The sequence below is a fragment of the Camelus bactrianus genome, chromosome 13, assembly GCF_048773025.1.
Source record: "Camelus bactrianus isolate YW-2024 breed Bactrian camel chromosome 13, ASM4877302v1, whole genome shotgun sequence".
Taxonomy (NCBI): Eukaryota; Metazoa; Chordata; class Mammalia; order Artiodactyla; family Camelidae; genus Camelus; species Camelus bactrianus.
Genome location: NC_133551.1, coordinates 41,592,509 through 41,615,917, shown reverse-complemented (window position 1 = coordinate 41,615,917; position 23,409 = coordinate 41,592,509). Strand labels below are relative to the sequence as shown.

Below are 23,409 nucleotides of genomic sequence, written 5' to 3'. Positions count from 1 at the left end.
GATGAATAAAATGTTTAATTTTAAAAATAAGGGAAATGTTGGCAAATTTGCCTACATCAAATACAAAAAGATATCAAATACAAATAATACAAAAGACACCATACATAAAGTTAAAAAAACCAGTGGTGGACTGCAAAGATATTAGAAATACAAATACACACACACAGTCAATCCTCATTATTCACAGATTCCATATTTGTGAATTCGCCTACTTGCTAGAACTAATTTGTAACCTCAAAGATCAATACCTGCAGTGTTTTGAGGTCATCTGCAGATATGGATGTGCACAGAGCAACAAAAAATGTGAGCTGCCTTGTCACACACATTCCCAGCTGAGGCTGAACAAGGCCATGCTCTGCCTCCTTATTTCAGCTCTTATATTGTAAACAAGTGTCCTTCTGTGGTATATTTAGTGCCATGTTTTTGCATTTTTATGATTTATGTTGGTGATTTCACTGTTGAAAATGACACCCAAATTTAGTGCTGAAATGCTGCCTAGTAGTCCTCAGTACAAGAAGGCTGTCATGCGCCTTATGTAGAAAGTACATTTTTAGATAAACTTTGTTCAGGCAAGAGTTATAGTGCTGTTGGCCATGAGTTGAATGTTAATGAATTAACAGTGTATGTTAAATAAGGTGTCTTTAATAAGAAACACGCACAGAATGAAGTTATGTAATGATCAGCTGACAAAAATGTTGTAGCGAGAGGGTCACAGGAACCTGGCTTTGTACTTCTCCTAGGTGCAATGGTTCACTATTTGCAAATTCAGTGTTTGTAGCAACTTTATAGAACATAACTACTACAAATAATGAGAATTAACTATCGTATATAAAATAGAGACAGGATTGATATCCAGAATATATAGGCATATCTTTGAACAAATGAGAAAAACATAATTCTCTGGAAAATACAAATGCCCAACACTCATGAAAAGATGCTCAACTTACTAATAATCAGGAGAATGCAATTTAAGAACGACATACCTTTTTTTAAAAAAAAAAAAAAAAAAACAATTACATTGGCAAAAGTCCAAAAACAGATCACATTAATAGTGAGAAGTTTGGGTGGAAGGAATGGATTCTCTCTCAGATACTGCTGGTAAGAGCGTAAGTCTACAACCACTTTGTAGAGCAATTTGGCAATACCTATTTAAACTAAAAATGTATATACCCTATAACTCAGCAATTCCACTTCTAACTATCTGCCCTAGAGATATTGTTGCACTTGGAGAGGACTTGTAAAGATGGATACCGTGACAGCTGGTCACTGGAAACAAACTAAATGCCCATCAGTAGAGGAATAATGAAATATGATACTGCACTTAATAGGAATGAACTAGCTTTAAAGAGACCATATCATTTGCTCTTCACAATAACCAGGAAGAGTATAGATCTTATTAGAATCCATTTTACAGATGAAGAAACTGAGGCCTAAGGTGCCTACTGAGTAAGTGACAGAGCCAAATCCACCTCCACCTTCCTTCTTCTCCCTATCCCTGTGCTGAGAAAGGGAAGTTCCTACTATATGCTAGACACTATTTGAAACTTTACATGCACTAACCTCATCTAATTTTCCCAACTGCCTCAGTGAGGTAGGTGTTACTATCACCCATTTTACAGATGTGAAAACCAGGTCTCAGAGAGGCGCACAATTTGTAAACTGCAGAGCAGGAATTCAAATCTGTATTTTTCTGCCTCCAAAGTCCTACTATTTCTCCCTCACCAGGCCGGGTCTGTGGGTGCACCTGCTTGTGCTCTGCTCCCCTCGTCTCTCCCCACCCCAGCCCTGCAGCCGTTCTAACTCAAGGGAACACAGTTCATCTGCTGGCCCTGTGCATGCAAAGTACCCTCCTGCTTTCCACTGCCCAGCCACCAGCTGTATTATTCGGTCAGCAGGGTTTGAGACAGTTTCTTGCTTTTTGCTTCTTATTTTTAGGATGGAAGATGCATTTCCTGACTCTTTATTAAATGATAGCTTTCAGTTCTCTCTGCCTTTTGCCTAAACTCAGCTCTGAGTTCCCCTTTCTTCTTCATTTAGTGCTATCCTCTCCTTCCTGTGAACCCACAGCATCAACCCAGGAGCCTCTTGTCCCTCTTGCACCTGAGACAGTTTATAGGCCCACTCTCTTACATTCATCAGAGCTTTCCTCTTGACACAGACTTTCATATGTTTCTGTCTCCCTCTCCAGTAGGACATGCAGAGAGATCATTAACCCCATTTTACAGGAGAGGAAACCAAGGCTCAGCCAAGGGAAGTGAACTGGCCAAGTCTACACAGCTAGTGAGCATGTGTTGCTAGGATGTTAACCCCCATCTCCCAACTAGGTCTAAAGCCTAGACCATTGCACTGCACCTTCAGTCCTGATCTCTGAGTCTGGGGGCAAGGGACAGTGGGGAGTGCCTTGGCAAGAGCAGAGTGAAAGTCGTACAGAGTTCCTGCTAACAGGCTCCTTCTTCTGCCCAGGCTTTCTGTACTGTCCCATCACCCCACCCCATCCCATCCTCCAAACTTGGGATGCCACAAAGACCATAACTTTCTTACTCTGGTACTTTGTGAGGAACTCGGTGAGAAGGCCGACCAAGTTCCTACTTTTGTGCTAGGCACTACACTATGGCCTTTAAACATATTATCCCATTTAAACTGTTCAACTACCCTACCAGGTGGTTATTATCAATCCTATTTTTCAGATGAGATGAATAAGTATGGAGTTGATATTTCAACCTAAGTACGCTTAATAAGAGATTAAAAAATGAGGGAAATTAAAGACAAAAGTTCTCATCCTCTTCTGAAAAGTGTTGATGGGGAGATGGTTAATCAGCCATTCTCACTGACTCATAGGGTTCCTAGAAATCAAGTCTGATATTTTCATTGTATAGATGGGGAGCTGAGGCCCAGAAAGGGACAATTATGTGTCCACAGTCACCCAGCCAATTGGCCAAGCCTTTGCCTCCTGGGCCAGAGATCCTTCCTTGCGGCGGCCCCTCTCATCTTCCAGGAAGGGTTTCATTTCCTCAGCCCCCACTGCTTTTTAATTAACTGCACTTGGGGAGGTGGTAGCTATGACCCAACAAGCCTTAGTGATGAGTCACTCTTGACTCATCTCCAATGTGAGAACCACTTTCCTAGCTGTTCATGACAGGCTAAGACCTCAGGCAACTGGCCAAAAGATCCCTGGAGAAAGGTGAGAAGGCACAACCCTGGGCTGGGATGTCAGAGAACCTGGCTCTAATCCTGGCTTTGTCACTCTCATTGTGTGGCCTTAGGCAAGTCACTTATCTCTGGGCCTCAATTTACTCTGTAAAATGTGTACAGTAATACCAAGAAAGCTGTAAAAACTAGGGGTGATGCCTACATAGGAGCTAATTAATCTCTGATACATTGTAGGGCTTTTAACATTTTTTTTATTATAAGGCATTTAGATTTTTACATATTAGTCTCCTCAAAGAGTCTGTTAATATCTCAAAGATGGGAACCATGTCTTAAATGCTTTTGTATCCCAGCACCTAGCATAGTTCCTCACCTATACTAAGGCTATGCTTGCCCTGTGGAAAGAGTCTAAGCTTTGGAATCAAGCAGAATGGAAAGTGTATCCTGGATCCCATACGTAATAGCTGTGTCAATGTTGACTTTCTCTGTCCGGGCCTCAGTTACTTATCTATAACGTGGAATAATAACACCCACTTCAGAGCATTGTTAGGAGACTCAGAGAAGATTGTTGTACCAGCACGTTTTAGCCAAACATGAATCTTCTTATTGTAACTTGAAAATTGAACTTTTTGTACTTGCATTTAGGCTTTCTCCTCTCCCACGTGCCTCTTGGCTAGCACCTTTATAAGATGGAATCCCTTGCCCCAGGCTTCAGGCACCACTGAGAGACTTTAATAACTTTCATTACATATTAGTCAGAGGAAGAGGCAGAAATATGTGTATTCAAGAGGTGGACCACTGACTATTCTGCTGGTTTCCCTAGAAGACTAGGATTGTAGAATGGAAGGCCCTGGGATACACATGTGAGGGAATCCCTGGGATCCGGGGAAGAGAATCATGTGCAAAAGACATGATGGGTCCACGAGCTCCGTATGAAGCAACACTGTGATGTGTTTGCCCAAAAAAAAAAAAAAAAAAAATGGTGAGTAGAATCTCAGGTTACATTAACAGAATTATACAGAGTCTGGGGAGCAAGAGAATGATGGCCTTTCTTTACTCCCAATTGAATGAAACACAGCAGCCATCACGTCTCAGAGGTAACATTTTAGCATCCACCCCACAGGTTCCCAAATTGATTAGGATCTGTAGTTTAGTTAGTCGTACTGTATCCATGTCAGTCTCCTAGTTTTGAAATTACTCCATGGTTGTGTAAGATGTTATCATCGGGGAAAGCGAGGTGAAGGGAACAGCAGAACTCTCTGTACCATTTTTGTAACTTCTTGTGAGTCAATTTATTTAAAAATAGAAAGTACAAAACAAAACAAAAAAGGAAATGTATTGGCTGTGTAGGTGAGAAGTCCAAAAGTAGAGTGAGCTAGAAGGAATGGTTTGAATAGAAGCTCACAATGTCCTCAGACTTGTGGCTCCATCCTCTGAGATTCTCTAAGCTCTGCCGTCTATCTTGTATTGGCTTTCTTCTCAGACTGATTTTCACCATAGTAGTAAGCCGGCTGCCAGCAGTCCCTGGGACTGTGTGCTTTTTGTTCCCACCTAGCCAGGAAGAGAAAGAGACCTGAGCTCTATTCTGATTGGACCGCCTCAAGTCATGTGCCCGAAACCAACACTGTATCCAGGGAAATGCTGTGCACTGCTTGCCCATCCCTGTAGCAAAGGAACAGAATTATCTGATGGGCTCAGATTAATAGGCCCCACTCTTGGAGCTGGGATGGGGCCCATCCCACCCAAATATAATTGCCATTACTGGGTGAGAAGAGGTGGAATGGGTATTGTGTAGACAACTCCTATGTCCAATACAACTTCCTTCTTGAAATTCTCTCTTCCCTTGGTTTCAGAGGCACCATTTTTCCTGGGTATCTTCCATCGATGGGTCTTAAAGCATAGGAGTTTTCTGAATAAAAAAGGTATAAAATGTTGTATCAAGCAGAAGCACCCAGAGACCCAGAGATGCAAAGACCCAGAGATGTGAAGGAATGGACCCATTTAGGGAACAGTGAAATTTTGATGTAGTAAAACACAGAGTAACTGAGGAAAGTGCAGTAGTAACAAAGCTAAAGAGAAGGAATGGGGCTGGTTTATGAAGAACCTTGAATACCACCTCAAGAATCACAGGTAGTGGGAAGACATTGACGGCTTTTGAGAAAGAACAGTACATGGACTCACTTGACCTTAGAAAGATCTCTCTGGCTACAGCCTGGAAGATGGACTGGAGGGGACCCAGCTGGAGGCTGTTCCAGGGGTCTGGGCAGGAAAAAATGAAAGCCTGACCTAGTGTGGTGGCCTGGAGGATGGAGGGAATAGGTGGATACAGCAGATGGTGATTTGGTGGAATCAACAGGACCTGTTGAATTGCTTGACTTTGGAAAGGGGTTGAGGGAGAAGGTGTGAGAGTTGACTCACATTTCTGCCTTGATCACTTATCTAAAAAGGCAGGAATGCTCAATTGTGCCAAATGCTCCCAATAAGTCAAGGGAGACAAGGATTCATAAGTGACCATGGGATTTAGTGACAAAAAGTTTTAAGTTCTGTTGGGGAGGCAGAAACCAAGTAAGCTGCAGAAGCAGAAGTCATGAATGGGAAGTGGGAAATAATAAGGCCAAGTGAGGTTCCTTTCAAGCTCAGATATACAAGAGGAGGAGAGGATGAAGTAGCAGATGAAGACTCATGGAATCTATTCTTAAAGCAGAGAATAATATATTTCAGCTAAAATTTCCAGCACTTCCCTGTAGGCTAGCTGTGTAGTAAGCCTGTATCCTCATTTATAAAATGATTTTTAATAGTACCTACTGCATAGATTTATGGTGAAGGTGCAGTCTTCATATTCCTAACAATTGTTTATTGTCTATCTTCCCTACTAAACTTCAAGTTCATGAGAAATGCTTACAGCTCCTAGTTCATGATATGGTATACTGTTGATGAATATTTGTTAAATGAATGATGCATTAAAGACTCTGAGCACAGTCCTGCCCAAGGTAAGCACTCAGGGAAGTTAGCCAGTGTATGTGATCCTGATGGAGAGGAAGGGCTGCAGGAGGAAGCCCCATGCCCTCGGCTTGCTGTTTTCCAGACCCCGAGGAGGTTCCCCCTGACTGCCAAAGTGGGAATATGGGCATTTCTATGGAGGTGCCAGGAGTGAGCCCTCTCGGGCAGACTCACCCTTTCCTGAACTGATGGCTGGACTGCAATGAAGAGCAGGCTGTGGACCCCAAACACCTCCTCCAGCACTGCTTCATGGCTGCAGTGACTGCCAGTGACATTCCAGGCAGCCCTGAGGAGGCTCCTGTCCCCAGTCTAGACCCAGCCCCATGACATCCAATAAAGTGTCTCTACACTATCCTCTTCTGGAGTCTCTTTTTGGTAAAAGGTGGGGGTGGGGATAACCAAAGGGACTTTGGAGCCTAGCAGGATAAACGAGGGCTTTTCCTAGCAAACCCACTCAGGTCCTGCTGTGGACCCAGCTATAGTGCTCTGCCTGGCCTACTGTGGGCCAAAGGGAGTTTAGACACGGGTCCCCAGTGAGATGGTCATAACAGCTCTATGCAACCAGGAAGAAGTTCAGAGCCTGTGGAGACGCAGAGGAGCCCCTCACATAACAACCTGGAGAGTCAGAGAATTCTGACTTGGTCTTCCTGCCACAGAGCTGATGTACTTAGGAAACCCAGGGAAGATGACCAGCACCCAGAGGCTGGTGACTCCTGCCTCTCCAGCAGCTCTGTGCCACTCCTGGAGTGAGCCCCTTCCAAGGAACAGAATGAGTGGGAGTGTAGAGTACATACACAGGGCCCAGCCGTGTTTAGTATCATTCAGTTTCTCAGGTGAATGAATGAGTGAGGGAATGGATGGTTAACAGATGGAATACACGCCCCACAGTGTGGACCCGGCCACTTCCTGGCCCTGTGTGGCCTTGATAAAGTCCCTTAGTCTCCCTGAGCCTCAGTTCCCTTACAGGGTTATGGTGAGTGTCCAATGAGATAATGGATAAGAACTCTCTCTTTCTAAACATGCAAGTGCTACAGAGACCTTTTAAAAATTACAGATGGGTGTTTTTCAGTATAACATAGTGATTAAGAGCAGGGACTCTAGAGCCAAGTGCCTGGTTCAAATCCTGTCCCTGCCCTTGCTTGCTGGGTAACATTCGTGCCTCATCATCTGTACAAGCAGGGATACTAGTAATATCTACCTCGCAGGATTTGGGGAGGATTAAATTACTTAGTCCATGCAAAGTACTTAGAACACTGTTGGCAAACAGAAAGAATTGTGTTAGCTTTCATTATTGGGTTTTTAAAAAATATTATGAATGATAGCAAAGGAATCTTCAGGCAGGATGCTGCCTGCCACCCCTCTCCCAGCTGTTCTCCTTGTCTTTATGTTGGCAATGGCTTTAGGCTTTGCCTTAGGACTGTAAGCCAAAAGTCGGGGAAGCTCAGTAGTCACTGAAGGCAGTTCTTGATGTTTCTGCTGGGTTTGGCAACAGTGAAATGGTCACTGTTAGGTATCTGCGGATGGGCCCTGAAACAGCCAAGGGCACACGATGGGTGGCAAGGCAGGGTGAATCACCCTCAGAAGGGCACTGGGCTGCAAATCAAGAGACCTTGGTTCTGGTCTTGCTTTATTTGTGGTCTTGTGTGTGTGTGTGCTATTTTCAGCAGTCTAAATACCACACCTTTGTCCACTAATTGTACATTCAGTGGTGGCTGTTCTGTGCCAGGACCATGCAGATTACCAGAAACAAGAGGAAATCAGCCACATCTCCTGCCCTCAAGGGGTTCATACGGAGGATGAGGTAGGCACGCAAAAGAACAGTGGGCCCAATGGTGGCCCTTCCTGCAGCTTGAAGGAGGAATAAGTGATGTCGGAGCTGAATCACCAAAGATGAGTCAAAGTTTCTAGGTGAGACAGGGTCAGAAGAAATTATGGCCAGAGTACAACCTGTTCAAAACAGTGAGAAAGAGCCTAGCACAGCCCAGGAACTGCAAGTTATTTGTTGAAGAGAGAGCACGTAGGGTACGTGTGTGGTGGGAATGGGTGACAGGCGGGAGGCTTAGTCACTGATGTTCTATGTGACCTTTCATAGGACAGATCTTGTCTCTCTCCTTGGTATCCCCATCAGTAAAATTCAATTTTTCTCTGCACACTTTCTGTGCTGGCCTTCTGGCAGGTTACAGGGAAGAATCCTTTAATGCCCTTCCTTACCTTTAGGCTGCTCATGGTCTGTTAGGAGATGATCAGTAAATTCTAAGAACTCAAGTGGTCATCGTTGGCCCAAGGTTGTAGTTCTCAAACTTCAGCCTACATGAGAATCAGCTTGTTTAAAACACAGATTGCTAGGCCCCCCTCACTCTGCCCTCAAAGGGTCTGACCGGGTAGGTCTGGAGTTAAGTCCCCAGAATTTGCATTTCTAACTAGTTCCAGGTGATGCTGCTGCTGCTGGTCTGGGCCCACACTTTGAGCACAACTGGCTGGGAAGAACAAAGAGGACTCAGAGCTGGGGAGGTTAGGAGGAGACCTCACGAGAGCAGGACCCTGAGGCCTGGGAGAATTTCCCCAGCAGGAGCCTGTGTGTGGGTGCGGTAGAGACAGGTGGAAAATAGACTGTGTGCTGCCTTTGCTGACCTGCACGTCCCAGTCCCCATAAAGCTCCTCCCCATCGTCCTTATTCAGTTTCTCCCTTTTGAATTCAATCAATCCTCAGGGCTGGCTCACCCTGGGGCTGGCTTGCCTCAGTCCTGGGTTGAAAACAAACTGCCCAACCTGTGTGTCAGGAACCCCCTTCCCCAGAGCAGCTGAGAAGGAAGGAAGCTGGGTGGGCTGACGCACAGACAGAAATAGTCTGAGCTCACCGCTGCTCCCAAGCACACATCGACCAGCAATTATTTCTTGTAAATTGCTTTCCTTGTTATGTTCAGAACATGTGTTTGTGTGCCTGCCTGAGAACAAAACATTCAGAGGGCATGGGGTAAAGATGGCTAGCTGGGGAACAGGCTCCTGATGGAGTGGAGCCCAAGCCTGAATCTTGGGCCAAGAATTAGGGAAGTGTTGAATCTTAGATCTTAGAAATATTAGAACCTTCCACTCGCCTTTATAGTGCTGCTGTCGGGTGGTTTTCCAGCCTCTCCTCAAACTCGCATGTTTGTTTGCTCTTTCAGCATTGATTGACAATGATTCTCTGCCCATATCTGGGCTGAATGAAGTCCCAGTCCCTGTCGTCAAGGAGCCCATGGCTATGGTGTCTACAGGAGATCCTTAAGCTGGCCAAGGGCTTCAGAGAAGGCTTTTTGGAGGAAGTGATGCCTGAATTAAGTCTTGAAGGACCTACTGACAGGTTAAAGGGGATTTACGATACAAGATGGATAACAGTATTCAAAGTAGGGGAACCAATACACAAAAATCCAGAGTTAAGAGAGAGCATATGATGATTTCAAGGAACAATCAGTAGCTCAGTCTGGTGGACACTATAGTCAAGGTGGGGAAAGAGAGATGAAGCTGGAGGGTAGACAGGCTAAATCCTGAAGCCTCTGCCATATCAAAGGGCTTGGGCTTTATCCTGTGGGCAAGGGGGAGCCATGGGAAAGGGTTTAAAGCACTAAAGGGAACTTGGCACCTCATGTGATAGCTTGTTCTTTCTTATGTTCTTAATGACACTGAAGTGAAACTGGCACCCAGGAGCTCTGCTTTGGGGACCTATTGAACACCTGCCCCTTTGGTTCCCAAAATGTCAGAAGTCTGACGGACAGTGATGGCTCATGTGCCCACAAGGAAAGTCCTGGACATCTCTCTTCTTGTCAGGAGGAGGCCATTGCACTGCCATTTGGGACATTTCTCTTCCTGGTCTATGTCCAGTTAGCTCAAGGCAGAGCACAGGCAAGTGAAGGCCAGAGTCCAGGAGAGCAAAGGGCCTTGCTCTGTCCTGGAGATCTGGGAGGCTCTCGTGTGTGGAGCACTCACAAGGGTGTGAATGGCTCCATACCTTCTACATATCTCATGGGATCAAGGCCACCCAGAGTGTCTGGTCTATTCAGGGAGTGTTGACTGAGGATGTACTATGGGTCCAGCACTGTGACAAACGCTTAGGGATAGAAGATGCCATTTGGGACACTGCTCTTCCTGGTCTATGTCCAGTTAGCTCTCAGGCTATTGGAAGAAGACTAAGAGGTTAAATACACAATTGCAATAGTGTGGAAAATGCTATGATTTCCTTACTCATTCATCAGTTGAGAGATGGCTTACTACTAAGATAGGTTATACAAACCTCATACATGGCATTACATTAGTGCAATGTAACTTTGCCACCCCTCCCATCAAGCAGTAGAAAGTGTTTTTCCATCCTTTGTTTCTGTGCTAACTTGTACTTGCTTGGACAAAGAGCAAGTGGCAGAAGTGACATTGTGCTGTTTTGAGTCTAGGCCTCAAAAGACCTTGAAGCTCCCTCCCTCACCCCTTGGAATGCAGTGTACATAAGGAAGGCTGGGCGGGCCTGCTGGCAGATAAGACCACATACAACATACATGAGGTCTCCACTGAGGCCCTGAGGCCAACTAGATCCCAGCTGAGCTACCAGATGACTGCAACTACTGAGTGACCCCAGGTGAGATCAATGGAAGAACCAACAGCGAAGCCCAGCCCAAAGTGCCAATCCACAGATTCATTAGCAAATAAATGGTTATTGTTTTAAACCACATGTTTTAGGGTAGTTTGTTAACACAGCAATAGATTACCGATACAGGTCTTTTCACATATTTCATTACAATTGTGAATATACCTGTTTTCTCCATTTGTTAGTGAGCTCCTCCTTAGGGGAAAGAAACATCTTTGGACCGAATAGCTTCTGTTTGCCACTCCAGACCCACTCTCTTCCCTTCTTGACCTTGCTCTGTATCTTGGGAAGATGATTTGCATGGTTTACATCAAGAGGCTACTGTGCCCTTTGGATTCTGGTAGGGTTTTGCCAACTAAAGTCTCAGCAGAGTATAAATTCCCCTAGCTTCCTCTCTGAAGTTACATCTTGGACTGGCTGCATCTCTATACCAAGGACATAGCTCCTGCCAGGCTGCCCTTACAGCAGCCCTCTTTGACTCTCGATTCCAGTAACTGCTCTCTCCCTTACTCCTTTAGGCCTAAGGGTAGTAACTACTGCCCTAACATTACCTGCCCTGGAGTACTGCCCTATTCCTTGTCCCTGTATTGCATAATCCCTTTATTCAACTCTTCTCAAATTACCCAGTTTGAGAAATGCCTTCCATTTCCTCCTGACACCCTGATTGATAGTATCTCATTAATCTATCCCAGCTGCCACCTAGCTCATTATTTATGCTCCGTAAATGTTATCTGGTGAAGGAATGAAGATTCCAAGGGATCTGCTGTTGGAGTTATACTTTGGTCATAAAGACTTGGGGTGTGGATCTTGGCTCTGTGGCTTCCTAGCTGTGTGGCCTTGGGCAAATTTCTTCACTCCTCTGAGCCTGAGTTTCCTCATATGTTAAATGACAAATAACAACACTGCAGAATTGTTGTTCAGGTTATTGATAATGTTTGTAAAATGTTTGGATCACAGTAAATGATAAATCTGCCTTTGGTGAGGAGGCAGGAAGGCGTTCATAACCATTTTCCCATTTGATTCTCACTGCACCACTATGAAGATCACAACCCCCATATATATATATATTTTTTAGCCAAGTAAGACCAGGGAAGGAAAACAACGTGCCCAAGGCCACACATTGAGCTGGAGGTAGAGTCAGAATGTGAATCTAGGTCTCTGACTCCCAGTTCAGTGCTGTTTTTGCCATACCAGGTGAGGAAGAGGAATGACCTCAACACACCTTCCCTCCTATAAGACAGCTGGGAAAGAAAACGCAAAACAAAGCGGGTCCTGCTAGAAGAAAACGGGGGGCCACCCTCTCCTTCAACAAAACTTTTCGAGCTTTTCCAAGAAAAGGTCTTGGCCCAGCTGCCTGCCTCGCTGCCCAGCAGGAGCCTTAAGAATGAAATCTTTCTGGAGTCTGGAGATGGAGAGAAATCATGCTGGCTGGGAACCCCAGGACATGAATGCAGTGCATAGTGCAAGGCAGCTCAAGGCACGAGAGTCCTCCCCATCACCTGTGCCCTCTTGGCACCCCTTTCTCTCATCCAGGGCTTCCTCCTCCAGCAAGGCTTCAGCCCTCACGAGAGTGAGCCCTTCTCTGAACTATCACAGTACCTAGCACATAACCGGTGCTCTTTAAACCTTGTGGAACAAAAGAATGTGTGTGTTTGCATACATATTCATTCCACCAATACCAAATGTCTCTTCTGTGTCTCCCCATGTGTTGGCTGTGGGGACCCAGTGACAAATCAGACAACACCCATGCCTCTCTGACAGCATGATCTTCATCTTAGTATTCACCACCTCTGGTGCACGTGCTAATAGTTTGATCAAACATTGTGGGAGCTCGAAGGGCCCTGGGGAATCTACTCCTTTCAACTGTCTCATTGTACAGATGGGGAGACCAAGGCTCAGAGAAACAGCATTCAAAGAAGAGTGCTGATCAGAGGTCAGGACAGCTGGGTTCCAATGCCTGCCTACCAATGACTTGCTGGCAACACTCCACCTCTCTGGGCCTGTCCTCCCCGTCTGTAACATGGGGCAAGAAACACAGTGCACTCTGCAGAGAGGGCTGTTCTAGTACAGAGCTCTGTCTTCAAGGAGGCCTTTCTCCAGGGAGGAGGGAGCTTTCTTTGTGAACCCTTCATTTTCCAAACCTCTAGCTCCGGGTTCCCAAACCCCGCCTCCTCTCCTGGCTGCCGCGAGTTACCATGGAGACCGTAAGCCCCTCGTAGCTCCCTGCTGTTCCGCACCCCTCCCCCTTCATCCTCTCCTTTAACTGTTTCTCCCGTGGCTGCAGATCTCCTCCAGGACTGATAAACTCCCGAACTTTCGCAGGACAGGAATTATTATCCCTACTTAAAATCGGGGAGGAAACTGAGACCCAGAGGAAGGCTAGGATTTGCCCCACGTTACTGGCAGAATCATAAACACAGCTTTCCTCCACGAGGTACTTCCTCACCACAGCCACCCTCTGTGTGGCCTTGTGTGCTCCTATCCAGGAGGTTTATTTATCCTCTTTTTCTTCTTTCTGCATTTTCGGTAGTTTAATTTTTTATTCTGTGAAGATCAGAATATGTTCTGACTAAACCTAGAGTGACTTGAAGTTCAATCTTTGCATTAGTGCCTTTAAATCTATTCTTGGATATGTTGTTTAAGTCCTTTGTTCACTGAAAATAGTACTGGATGATAAAACCTGCCAAAAAGCTATCCCAGAATGTACCAGCCCTGATTATGCTGATGCAACAAAGATACTCATATTTTAGAGCACTGTGGTATGCCAGAATGCATTAAGAAAAATGGTACACAGCCGTGCAGAATTTACACAACAAACATCTAAAAATTTGGACACATTATACCAAGTAGTTAAAAATGTTTCTACAACTCTTGGAGACAAGGGTATCAAAACTTTGGCATATGAAAAATGGGATTTATTCTGGAAAGCTGGGTTCCAGTCCCAACTGGCTCATTTTGATCTTCTGCACATTACTTAACTTGAAGGTAGAATACCACCCGCTCCAGTGTAATGGCTGTTCTGATATAAAAGGACTCTGGAGGGTGCGATATGCTCAACAGATGTTATTTATTGTCATTAAAAGATGGTGGGAGAAAAGGCTCCTAAATTTTTTCCCAAGAGACTCCAATGTCAAATGGTTAGAGTCTGGAAATTTCTATTATTAACGTATGTGTTGTTAAAGGCCTATGATTCTAGAATCCTGAGCCTGATTCTAATCCTAGAACCTTGTGAGTCTAACATTCTCTGATTCCATGCAAATATGAAGGCAAGGTCTTTGAAGGCCAGGGCAGGAAGGAGACCCGGGTCAGTAATATGGTCCCAGGCCCCTGGGGCAGAACAGCTGTCCCTGCTGTCCACCACCTGGGCTCACCCGTGAAGCCATAGCCTAATTCCTACCCGACTTGTCCTCAGTTCATCACCCTTCCTCCAGCCACATTTTGCTGGGGCCTCGTTGCCTGTATTATTCATATTCATCACACATTTTCTCCCATTAGGTCCAATTAAGCCTCTTTGGCAACACTGCAGGAATCAAAACCTCCCTTGATTAGTAAGCCCAGCTTGGGGTGACTCCACCTCCCCACCCCCATCCTGTATCCCAAGCACCCTTATTCCCTCACACCCCAGGTCGGCTTAGTGGCTAAAGAAGCATTCCTTTCTGCAGGTTCTGGTACCTGGTGTTCCCTCCCTCCTAGGCTCACAGGCAGCTGCTGACTTACCTGAGGCTGCTAACGTAACAGGTATCCAAGTATTCAGATGGGGCTGCTTCACAGGATGCAGCAGCATATATGCACGTGAGCTCACATGTGTGGACACCACTAGAGCACCAGTCCTGGGCTGCAAACTTGAGACCTGGCTTCCAGGCCACTACTGTTTACAGGATTACACTGAGCTAGTACCTTCCTCTCTGTCCAAAGAGAGTATTCTGGTCCTGTGGGCCTCACAGGGTGTTTTGAGGCTTTTGAACCAGAGTATCAATACTAAACTCTTCAACAATAATGTGTGATGTAAAGTGATATATAAATACACTGTACCACCAAGATGTTCATTATCAGTCCCATACCAGCACCACGGCCTTGCTGTGTGACCTCAGGTAGGTTATTTCACCTCTCTGAACCTTTGTGTGTGTGTATGTGTGTGTGTGTGTGTGTGTGTGTAGTTTTTTGAGTGCTTACTACATGCTGGGTACTGCATCTGGAATATTATATAGTTAACTCCATACCAGTCAAGATTCTCATTTGCAAACAACTGAAACCATCTCTGGCAAAAGGAAACAAAGAAAAGCTTTAGTGGAAGGCTACTGGATGGCTCACTGGAATGAGAGGGAGACTGGAAAGCTAGATGTGGATCAGGTGCAGGTAAGAACAGCCAAAGTCCTACCACAGGAACTGTTTAGGACAGACCCCACCTCAAGCCACACAGCCCCTTGCTGCTCACTTGTCCCCACTGAAGCCTCCTCCTGAAGTAATCTCTTGCTGTCCTCACCCCCTCTAACTCCCACCAGACTCAAAGCCTAGTTAGGGCACCAACTTAGCCCACTCCAGACCCACAGGGGTTAGGGGAAGAGTTGCTGCCCCCTTCAGCTTCCACATAGCTTGAAATTCCTCCAAATAGGCAAAGTATTTGGATGCTGGGCAGCCAAAAGCAATCAACGTCCACTACAGCCTTCAGCAATCTTGAGTCAGGTAATATTACCTTTTACAGATGAAGAGGCTGAGTCTCTGAAGGGTTTATTTACTGGTCACCCAGCTACTAAGTGGGTACACTAACACCCGCCTCATAGGAAGGGAAGAAACAAATGGATGTGGGTAGTCTGCAAAGATTAATTCCCCTTTCCTCCTCAGTAAGAGCTCAGCCATGGGGAAGGCTTTCAAAAATTTGTTCATATGCCCTATGACTTTGGAGCTGTCCCCAAACTTCCTGGATACATGTACACTTGTAGTTTATTCCAAGAGACTGACTGCTATGCAGACAGATCATCATCACCATCCTCACTGTCATCACTACCACCACCACCATCACCACCATCACCATAGTCTGCTCTGTCACACAGCCTCTATTTCAGAGGAACAGGCTGAAAGCAAGACATCCAGGATTCAATACAATCACAGAATGTCGGGGCAGGAAGAGGCCTTAGCAATTTTCTCATCCTTTCCCCTTTTCACTGATGGGGAAACTGAGGCCAAGAGAGAGGAAGTGCCCTTCCCAACCTTACCCAGTGCTATCTATGAAGCCTCACTCAAGAGCCAGGGTTTGGATGCAGGTCTCTTGCCTCCCAGTTTAGTGAGCATTCTCCACACCACTACGGAGCTCATTTTAAAGTTGATGTGACTGAGATGGACAGCAGGGGAGTATGTGGCCCATCCAGATACTGGGATGAGGGCCTGGCTAAGGTGTGGGCCCAGAAGGAAGGACATGGCAGCAGGATGGCTGGGAGGCAGGAGGCTTTGCACCTCCAGAATATCCTGTTCTCTCATAATCAGGAAGTGTCTCCAGATATTAAGGGCCAATTACCACCTGGTTGGAACTGACTGCAACAGACTTAAATTTGTCAGTTATTGGAATAGCTGGGGAGGGGGCTCTGATGGCAATTAGATTAGAACTGGACAAATCAAACTTGTGGGCTCAAAGATCTGTACAGTCTGTGCTCATTAGCACCTTGATCTGAGGCCCACACCTAGATGCTGGGGAATTTCCAAGTGCCTTGGCCCTTGAGGCAGGCTTCCCACCACACAGAAGCCTCCAACCTGCTCCTGACTCCAGAGTCAGCTCAGACAGCATTCCTCTAGGAACATTTTTTGACTCCTACAGCCCCTACAACTTCGCTGGGTTGCAGCCCTGACCACGCTGGCTTGTCATTGTCTATGTGCCAGTGACCCCCATTGTAGGCTATTAACTCCAGGGTATGGACAGGTCTCCCACAGAAAGGCCTCAGCAAATGTTAGCTCACTGAATGAATGGATGGAGAAAAGGAGGAGAGAACATCCAACAACCCAGCCCTCACCCCAACTTCTCCATTTCTAATCTAAACTCCAGGCTAAGGGACAACAGTCTCTGTGTTATCCCAACTCCCGGATTTGGCCTTTAGGTTAGGTTCCCCTAGTAATGAAGCCTCAACTCCCCCTAAATGACTCTGACCTGGCTTCCCCTGCTCGTGACCAATTCTAAGGATCCTGAGTTGCCTTCTGCCTTAATATGCCAGAAGCTGAAGTCCAGCCCTGAGAGCCCCATCTGCAGGTGGCCCTCTGGCCAGCAGCTTAGCCAGGCTACCCTAGAGTAGCCGTAGACTTGGCACACCCTCTGGGAAGGCCCTGAGACAGGCACTGAGGACACAGAAATGGACACGGTAGTCTTCTGGGGCCCCAACTCAGCAAGGCATTTGAGATAGCTCTCAAAGGAGAAAAGGCTAAGTCAGAAAGCAATAGGCATCTCTGTGTGAAACTGACAGAAGCCCATGAGCCAGCCAGGTGCCCATTAGCGTGGCTCCAGCAACCAAGTGGGTCTTCACTGGGCTCTAATAAGGCACTAAGTAGGAGATGTCGAAGATTTAGAGGCCGAATCAGATAGAAGCCCAACTAAACAAGGAAGATGCCAAGACATCTGGAAGGAGGTGTTCTAGGAACCCAGCTATATCAACATTCCAGAAATACTAATATTCTAACACAGTATGTTCCAGCACACCACATTCTTTCACCTTGTCATTCCACCACGGGGGCATTCCACCCCACCAACATTCTTCTTTCTGCCATTCCAGTGTTTGGCCCCGCCAACACGCCTCCATACCATCACTCCAACATTTGAAAATGCCCTTATGTACTACAATTGAAACTTTCAATATTCCAACTTCCTTCTACTAAAAGCATTTATTTGTTTCTTGGTTTACTGATACCAATGTTTCTGAATATTTCAGGGAATACAGGCTCCTTTAAAAAATTAGTATCTATGGCTCCTTCTCTTCAGGAAAAAAAAAAATGTACATACACATAAATTTTGCACATCACTGCAAATTTTCAATGACTCTTGGCAAAGTCCAGAGACTCTAAATTAAGAACTATTTAATTTTATCTTGCCTTAATCCAGAAAGATGTTTAAGTAAAACAGGATCATTAAGTTTAAGATAGGATCGTTAAGATTGAGAAAAACAAGGTAGAGACAAAGTAGAGGCTGGAATGATGCAAAAAGTGTAGAACATAGTGACCTCTCAGCTAAATCTGTGTCCCAGCTAAATCTGACTTCCAGCAGCCAAGGCAAAAAGGGAAACCTGTTCACTTACACAGTTCACTGTGTTCATGAGATAAAAACAAACTGCTTACTCCTTAGGGGACATACAACTATTCGTGGTATGAAGACCAGACAAGAATTTATCCTGACAGCCTCATAAAGAATGATATAATGGGCCGGGGGGTGTGTATAGCTCAGTGGTAGAGCACATGCTTAGCATGAACGAGGTCCTAGGTTCAATACCCAGTACCTCCATTAAAAAAAATTAAAAAGAATGATATAGTGGACCATGGCCTCAATAGGGCTCTCACAACAGCCCCAGAGATGTGATAGAGAGAACAATTCATTCTGGTTTACCTGGGACTTGCTTGGTTTTAGCACTGACAGTCTTGCATCCGAAGAACTCTTTAAGTTCCTGGAAAACTGAGATAGTCAGTCACTTTATTTGTGAGTTGTAGTTCAAAGGTCACCTGGGGTCACATTCTAAAAAGCTGTATGTAATTAAAATTATCCTTTGAAAGCCTTTTAATCACCCATCAAGTAGTGTACAAAACCATCTCTCAATAGCAAGCCAATTTTTCCTCTAGAAATGGAACAGATTGCTGTTTCTTTGGTGGGATATCTGATGGTGAGACTGGCTTGCTTGGGGGAAAGACATATCCTTAAATACTAGAATCACACTCAGTGTGGTGAAATGCACACACACCATGGACAGTATGAGGCATGAAGGGACAACAGATTTACCTCCCACACGACACAGTCATTCTGCAGCATACGCTGAGAGAGTGAAATACTTAATAGACATTGAGTTTCCTCTCTCCACCTCTCTTTTTATTCACAGCAAGTAGAGGTAAATTTCTGTGAGTTAAATAAAACCAGTACATACTTTATAGGGTTTGTGTGAGAATTAAAGACTTTTATTTACAGAGCACTTAAAACAGCACCTGACACAGCCTGAGTGTTTGCTCTTAGTAATATAGATATGGTGGTGGTCCACTGTATGTCCTACAGCAAACCTTGATATAAGTTGACGGCAATTTGGGAGAAAGCTATTCTGTGACAGGGACGAGTTTTAGGGCCCCAGCCCTCTGTAGTTGGAACTTCATGGAGGGATACTTCCTAAACTTCTAGAGGATTGATAAACAACAAGTTCATACTGTATAGCACAAGGAACTATGTTCAATATCTTGTACTTACCGGTGAAAAAGAATATGAAAACAAATATATGTATGTTCATGTATGACTGAAGCATTGTGCTGTACACCAGAAATTGACACAACATTGTAAACTGACTATAACTCAATAAATATATATATAAACTTCTAGAGGAGCTGAGGACTGCCTGCCTTCAGACAATCCTCCCTGAGCACTGGTTCTAAATCCAAGATCTTAAGCATCAGTGCCAGTGAACACTTCCTTGGTGAGAGCCTTGCCCCTTTTAGTCCACTCCTTGGCTTAGAAGATCCAAAACCACCAGCAACTCACCAGGCTCCCTGATGTATCCAGATTGCACACCTGCTCCCATGCAGTCAGCCCTGGTCCTACAGCAGGTAGCCCTGACTGGCTGGGAAATGTTCAGAGGCCTGGCATGAGTACTGCACTGTCTGCCACACTGGCCAATGAAGCCCCAAATGTGAAAACACTTTGTACTGCAAAATGCTGCACAGATATGGGAGACCAGGGTTAGAACACAGTGGTGCTAAGTTCAGAGTCCAGAAAGATGATGAGACTGAAGAATTGGGCAGTGCCCATAGGAAGGAGAGGAGGGAGCACACAGGCAATTAGTTCAGAGGGCAGAGAGTGGGACATACCTGATACTTAATTATGCAGAGGCTAACAACTGGTAAGAAACCTCAAGACAGCTGGCTTCCTGAATCCTCCTCCAGCAGAGCACACATTTCTCAGAATCTCAGAGATGAAAGAAATAATGATTAATTGATTAATTTAACAAAATCCAACTAGATGCCTACTCTGGTCTAAGCAGTGTGCTAATGGTCATGAAGTTTGACCTAACTCCTAAGGTGGAATCTCCTTGAAACTTCCTTGACTGCTGGCCAAACCCCAGCTCCACTACTTACCAACTCTGTGATTAGCAGGTCACTGACATCTTCCAAAGTGCAGTTTACATATCTGTTAAACGAGAATAATGTTAAATAATACTACACTACAGGTTTGTCCTGAGGATTAAATAAGACAATAACTAACAAACACTTAGATACAAGTATATGTCAAACACTAGAACAGTGTTTGACATATACCTGTATTCATTTAATATCAAACTCATTTAATAACAATAACACCAGGAGGTAGGCACCATTCTCATCCCCATTTTCCAGATGATGAAACAGAGGCACAGAGAGGTCAAGTAATTTGCTCCAAGTCACACAGCTAATAAGTGGTTGAGCCAGGACAGAACCCAAGCAGTATGGCTCCAGAGCCTGTATGCCTGACCACTCTGCCATCCTCCATATTTTCAGTGAAGTGCTTAGCACAACCCCTTGCACACTGTAAGCACCCAGTCAATGTTAGCTGCCAGTATTATGATCGTATTTTTAAGTTTTACTGAGGTATATTTTACATACTAGGGCTATATTTTGACAATTAGAAAAGTCTTTCTCACACTGAGCTGAAACCCCCCTCAGATCACGCCCCTTCTCTGTGGGTTCCTATTGTACACCCAGAACCTCCTTAGAACCTGTCTTTCTATTGCCCAGTTACATCCTTTTAAGAGATTTGCAGTCACAGGTCAGACCGGTTATGGTGGGACTTGGTCTGGCTTCTTTCCTGTCTGTGGTGACTCAGCCATTGGCCAAAAAGGATTGACAAGCCTCTGACAAGTCCCAGCACCTCTGCAGGTCCAGGGCTGCTGCCTCCCACCCCACAGCATAACACCTAGATAAATAAACTACAAAATGTACAGGGGCCAATGGAAAGAAAATAAAATGGAGGGCCCTTTGTTCAAAACTTATTAAGAATTTCAAGACAGTGATAGCAGAGCATTAAACTAGGTGTGGGGCCGGGTACAAATGCACAGGTGGCACATCCATGAAGCCGGCCCGGAGAAGCACCCTACATCTTCAGCTCTTCACCACCCCACCCCACCTCACCCCACACTCAGCCCATCCTGCCACATGTGCACGTGGAGGCAGAGCCTGGGACGCTCCTAGCATACCCAAGAAACACAGGAAGCATTTGGCATCAACAGAGCTAAAGCCCATTTGGGCTCTGGCAGCTATCAAATAAGTCTACCTTGAACCCACTGACTGTAAGATTCAGTCCTACCCTATCCCTCCCTGGCTCCTTTTGTCAGAGACAGGCCCCTGGGTTTAGTGGATGGTGGTACAAACACCAGACTAGGAACTGGGAACTTACCTCTAGGCTGGAGGCATTTCATGCCTCTCTGGTGTCAGTTTCCTTAACTATTAAATGAAATGGTTGAATTCAGCATCAAATGAAATGTTCCTGCACTGAGCAGTGACCAGGCAAGTTCACATTAGAATAATCATATCATTAAACTGACTACTTATTATTTACCAGACACTATTACGTTACCAGACACATTAACCACAGTACATTCCTGCATTTAATCCCCATGACAATCCTATTAGGTGTTTTCCAGAACTCTAAATTTTAAACTTGACAGGGGTGGTGATTTTTGTCTGCTTTTTTCACTGATGTATCCCCAGCTACTGGAATAATGCCTGGCACACAATAGGTGCTCAAAAGCTATTTGTGAAACAAACGAATGAGGAAACAAGCTCAAAGAGGCAGCCAGATGACTTAGGCAAGGTCTTATCATTAGGAAACACTAGAGCTGGGATTCAAATCCTGCCTGATTCCAAAATCTATGCTTATTCACCTGCCGTGTGGGTGTGATCCTCATTTCTGATGAGGAAATAGGATCAAGTGAATGGGGATGCTCTCTAGGATCTCTGCTGGCTCTCAAATCCCGTGTTTCTAAGCACATGGGCCCCACTCTGCTGGAGTAACATTCATTTTGAAAGCTGATGTCATTTGTCTCCTTTGTGCAGGAGTCTTCTGCGGTCTTGAGAGGGCTCAAATCCTGCTCTGCTACGTACTCACTGCGACCTTGGGCAAGTTCTCAGTATCTCTGAGCCCCAATTTCTTCATCTATAAAATGGTTTTCATACTTCTTAGACCTCCCTCCAAGGATGTCTCCTCTTTCAGAAGGTTCCCTGCACACAGTGGACACTTAATAAATGCAGCTGTTATCACCCCACCCCAGGGAATCTTCAAGGTCAAAGCTTGCTGCCACTGATGTCCAGAGTCCGCTGGGGCCTCCTGGAATCTGATCGGAGGCCTCTGGCTTGGGGAGAGCAGGGTCAGTTGCTATTCTTGGAAGTGATGGAACCCAGCCGGGTTTCTCAAGTTCCCTGAGGGAGCCCTGGCCCAGGCAGCTCAGCTGGTCATGTGAGCAGTGAGCTCTGACCTCAGCATGTTCTCCTGGGCCCTCCACGTGGCCCAGGCTGGAGAGAACCCTGGGGCACAGAGCGTGCTGCAGGGACACCACGTCCTCCTGAAGCTGACCTCAGCCTTTTAACTATGTTCACTAGCATCTACTCGGCACCCAGAAGGGCCCTGGGTGCTGATTGGGGAATCTCCCTGAGACTGCAAAGAATTTTCAACATCTGAATGTTGGGCAGCCTTTGATAGAGGAAAGAAGGGTTAGGAGAAAGGCAGGGCTAAATTTTAATCCCAGCTGCACTCCTTGCTGGGTCTTGTGTGGCTCTTTGCAAGCCACTCTACCTGGGCTTCGGTTTGTCTGAAAAATGGTGAGAATAAAAGCTTCCTAAATAATGTTACTGTTAATAGCAGGGTCTACATATCTTTTTGAATTAATTCTTATTTTGTGGTTGGCTTTATTCCTCTGATACCTACGTAAGTTTAAAAAGCTAAAGCTCTAAACGTTACTTTAGAAACAATGAACAGTACATATATGTAACTTTAAAAATATATGTGCAGTTAAAAAAAAATGAGCTATCAAGCCATGAAAGACATGGAAGAAACTTAAAAGACATATTACTAAATGAAAGAAGCCAGTCTGAAAAGGGTACAAACTGTACAATTCCAACCAAATGACATTCTGGAAAAGGCACAGCTACAGAAACAATAAAAAGATCGTGGTTTCCAGGGATTTGGGGAGAGAGAGGGAGGGAGGGAGGGAGGAATGAACAGATGGAGCACAAGGGGTTTTTAAGGCAATGAAATTACTCTGTATGATACTATAGTGGTGGCTACATGTCATTATGCACTTGTCAAAACCCATAGAATGTGCAACATCCAGAGTGAACCCTAATGTAAACTGTGGACTTTGGTTGATAATAATGTGTCCATGTTGGTTCATCGATTGTACCAAATATGCCACACTGATGAGGGATGTTGAGGGCAGTATATATGTGTGGGTGGGGAG

At 45.2% G+C, this 23,409-nt stretch overlaps 1 protein-coding gene and 1 long non-coding RNA gene across 7 annotated transcripts in view; one reads left to right on the top strand and one right to left on the bottom strand.

Moving 5' to 3' along the window:
* The window catches only part of SHISAL2A (shisa like 2A), a 46,963-nt gene that overhangs the window by 10,225 nt on the left and 13,329 nt on the right, over positions 1–23,409 (top strand). For 2 of the 6 annotated variants that reach the window (XM_074376479.1, XM_010951837.3), the window contains exon 3: positions 6,233–6,499. The exons of 2 other annotated variants lie outside the window; for them this stretch is intronic. In XM_074376479.1, coding sequence (XP_074232580.1) covers positions 6,233–6,336 — 104 coding nt within the window. In that variant the 3' untranslated portion in view covers positions 6,337–6,499. Of the gene's footprint in view, positions 1–6,232; positions 6,500–9,311; positions 10,782–11,953; positions 15,796–23,409 lie in introns of those variants that run through there. 2 more of the 6 variants (XM_074376481.1, XM_074376478.1) reach the window with 2 other exon arrangements.
* LOC141579590 (uncharacterized) lies at positions 15,841–22,066 on the bottom strand. Its single transcript, XR_012511279.1, has 3 exons — positions 21,351–22,066; positions 20,057–20,108; positions 15,841–19,886 (listed from the first exon to the last, which is right to left on the bottom strand). It is a non-coding gene; the product is annotated as an uncharacterized LOC141579590 (long non-coding RNA).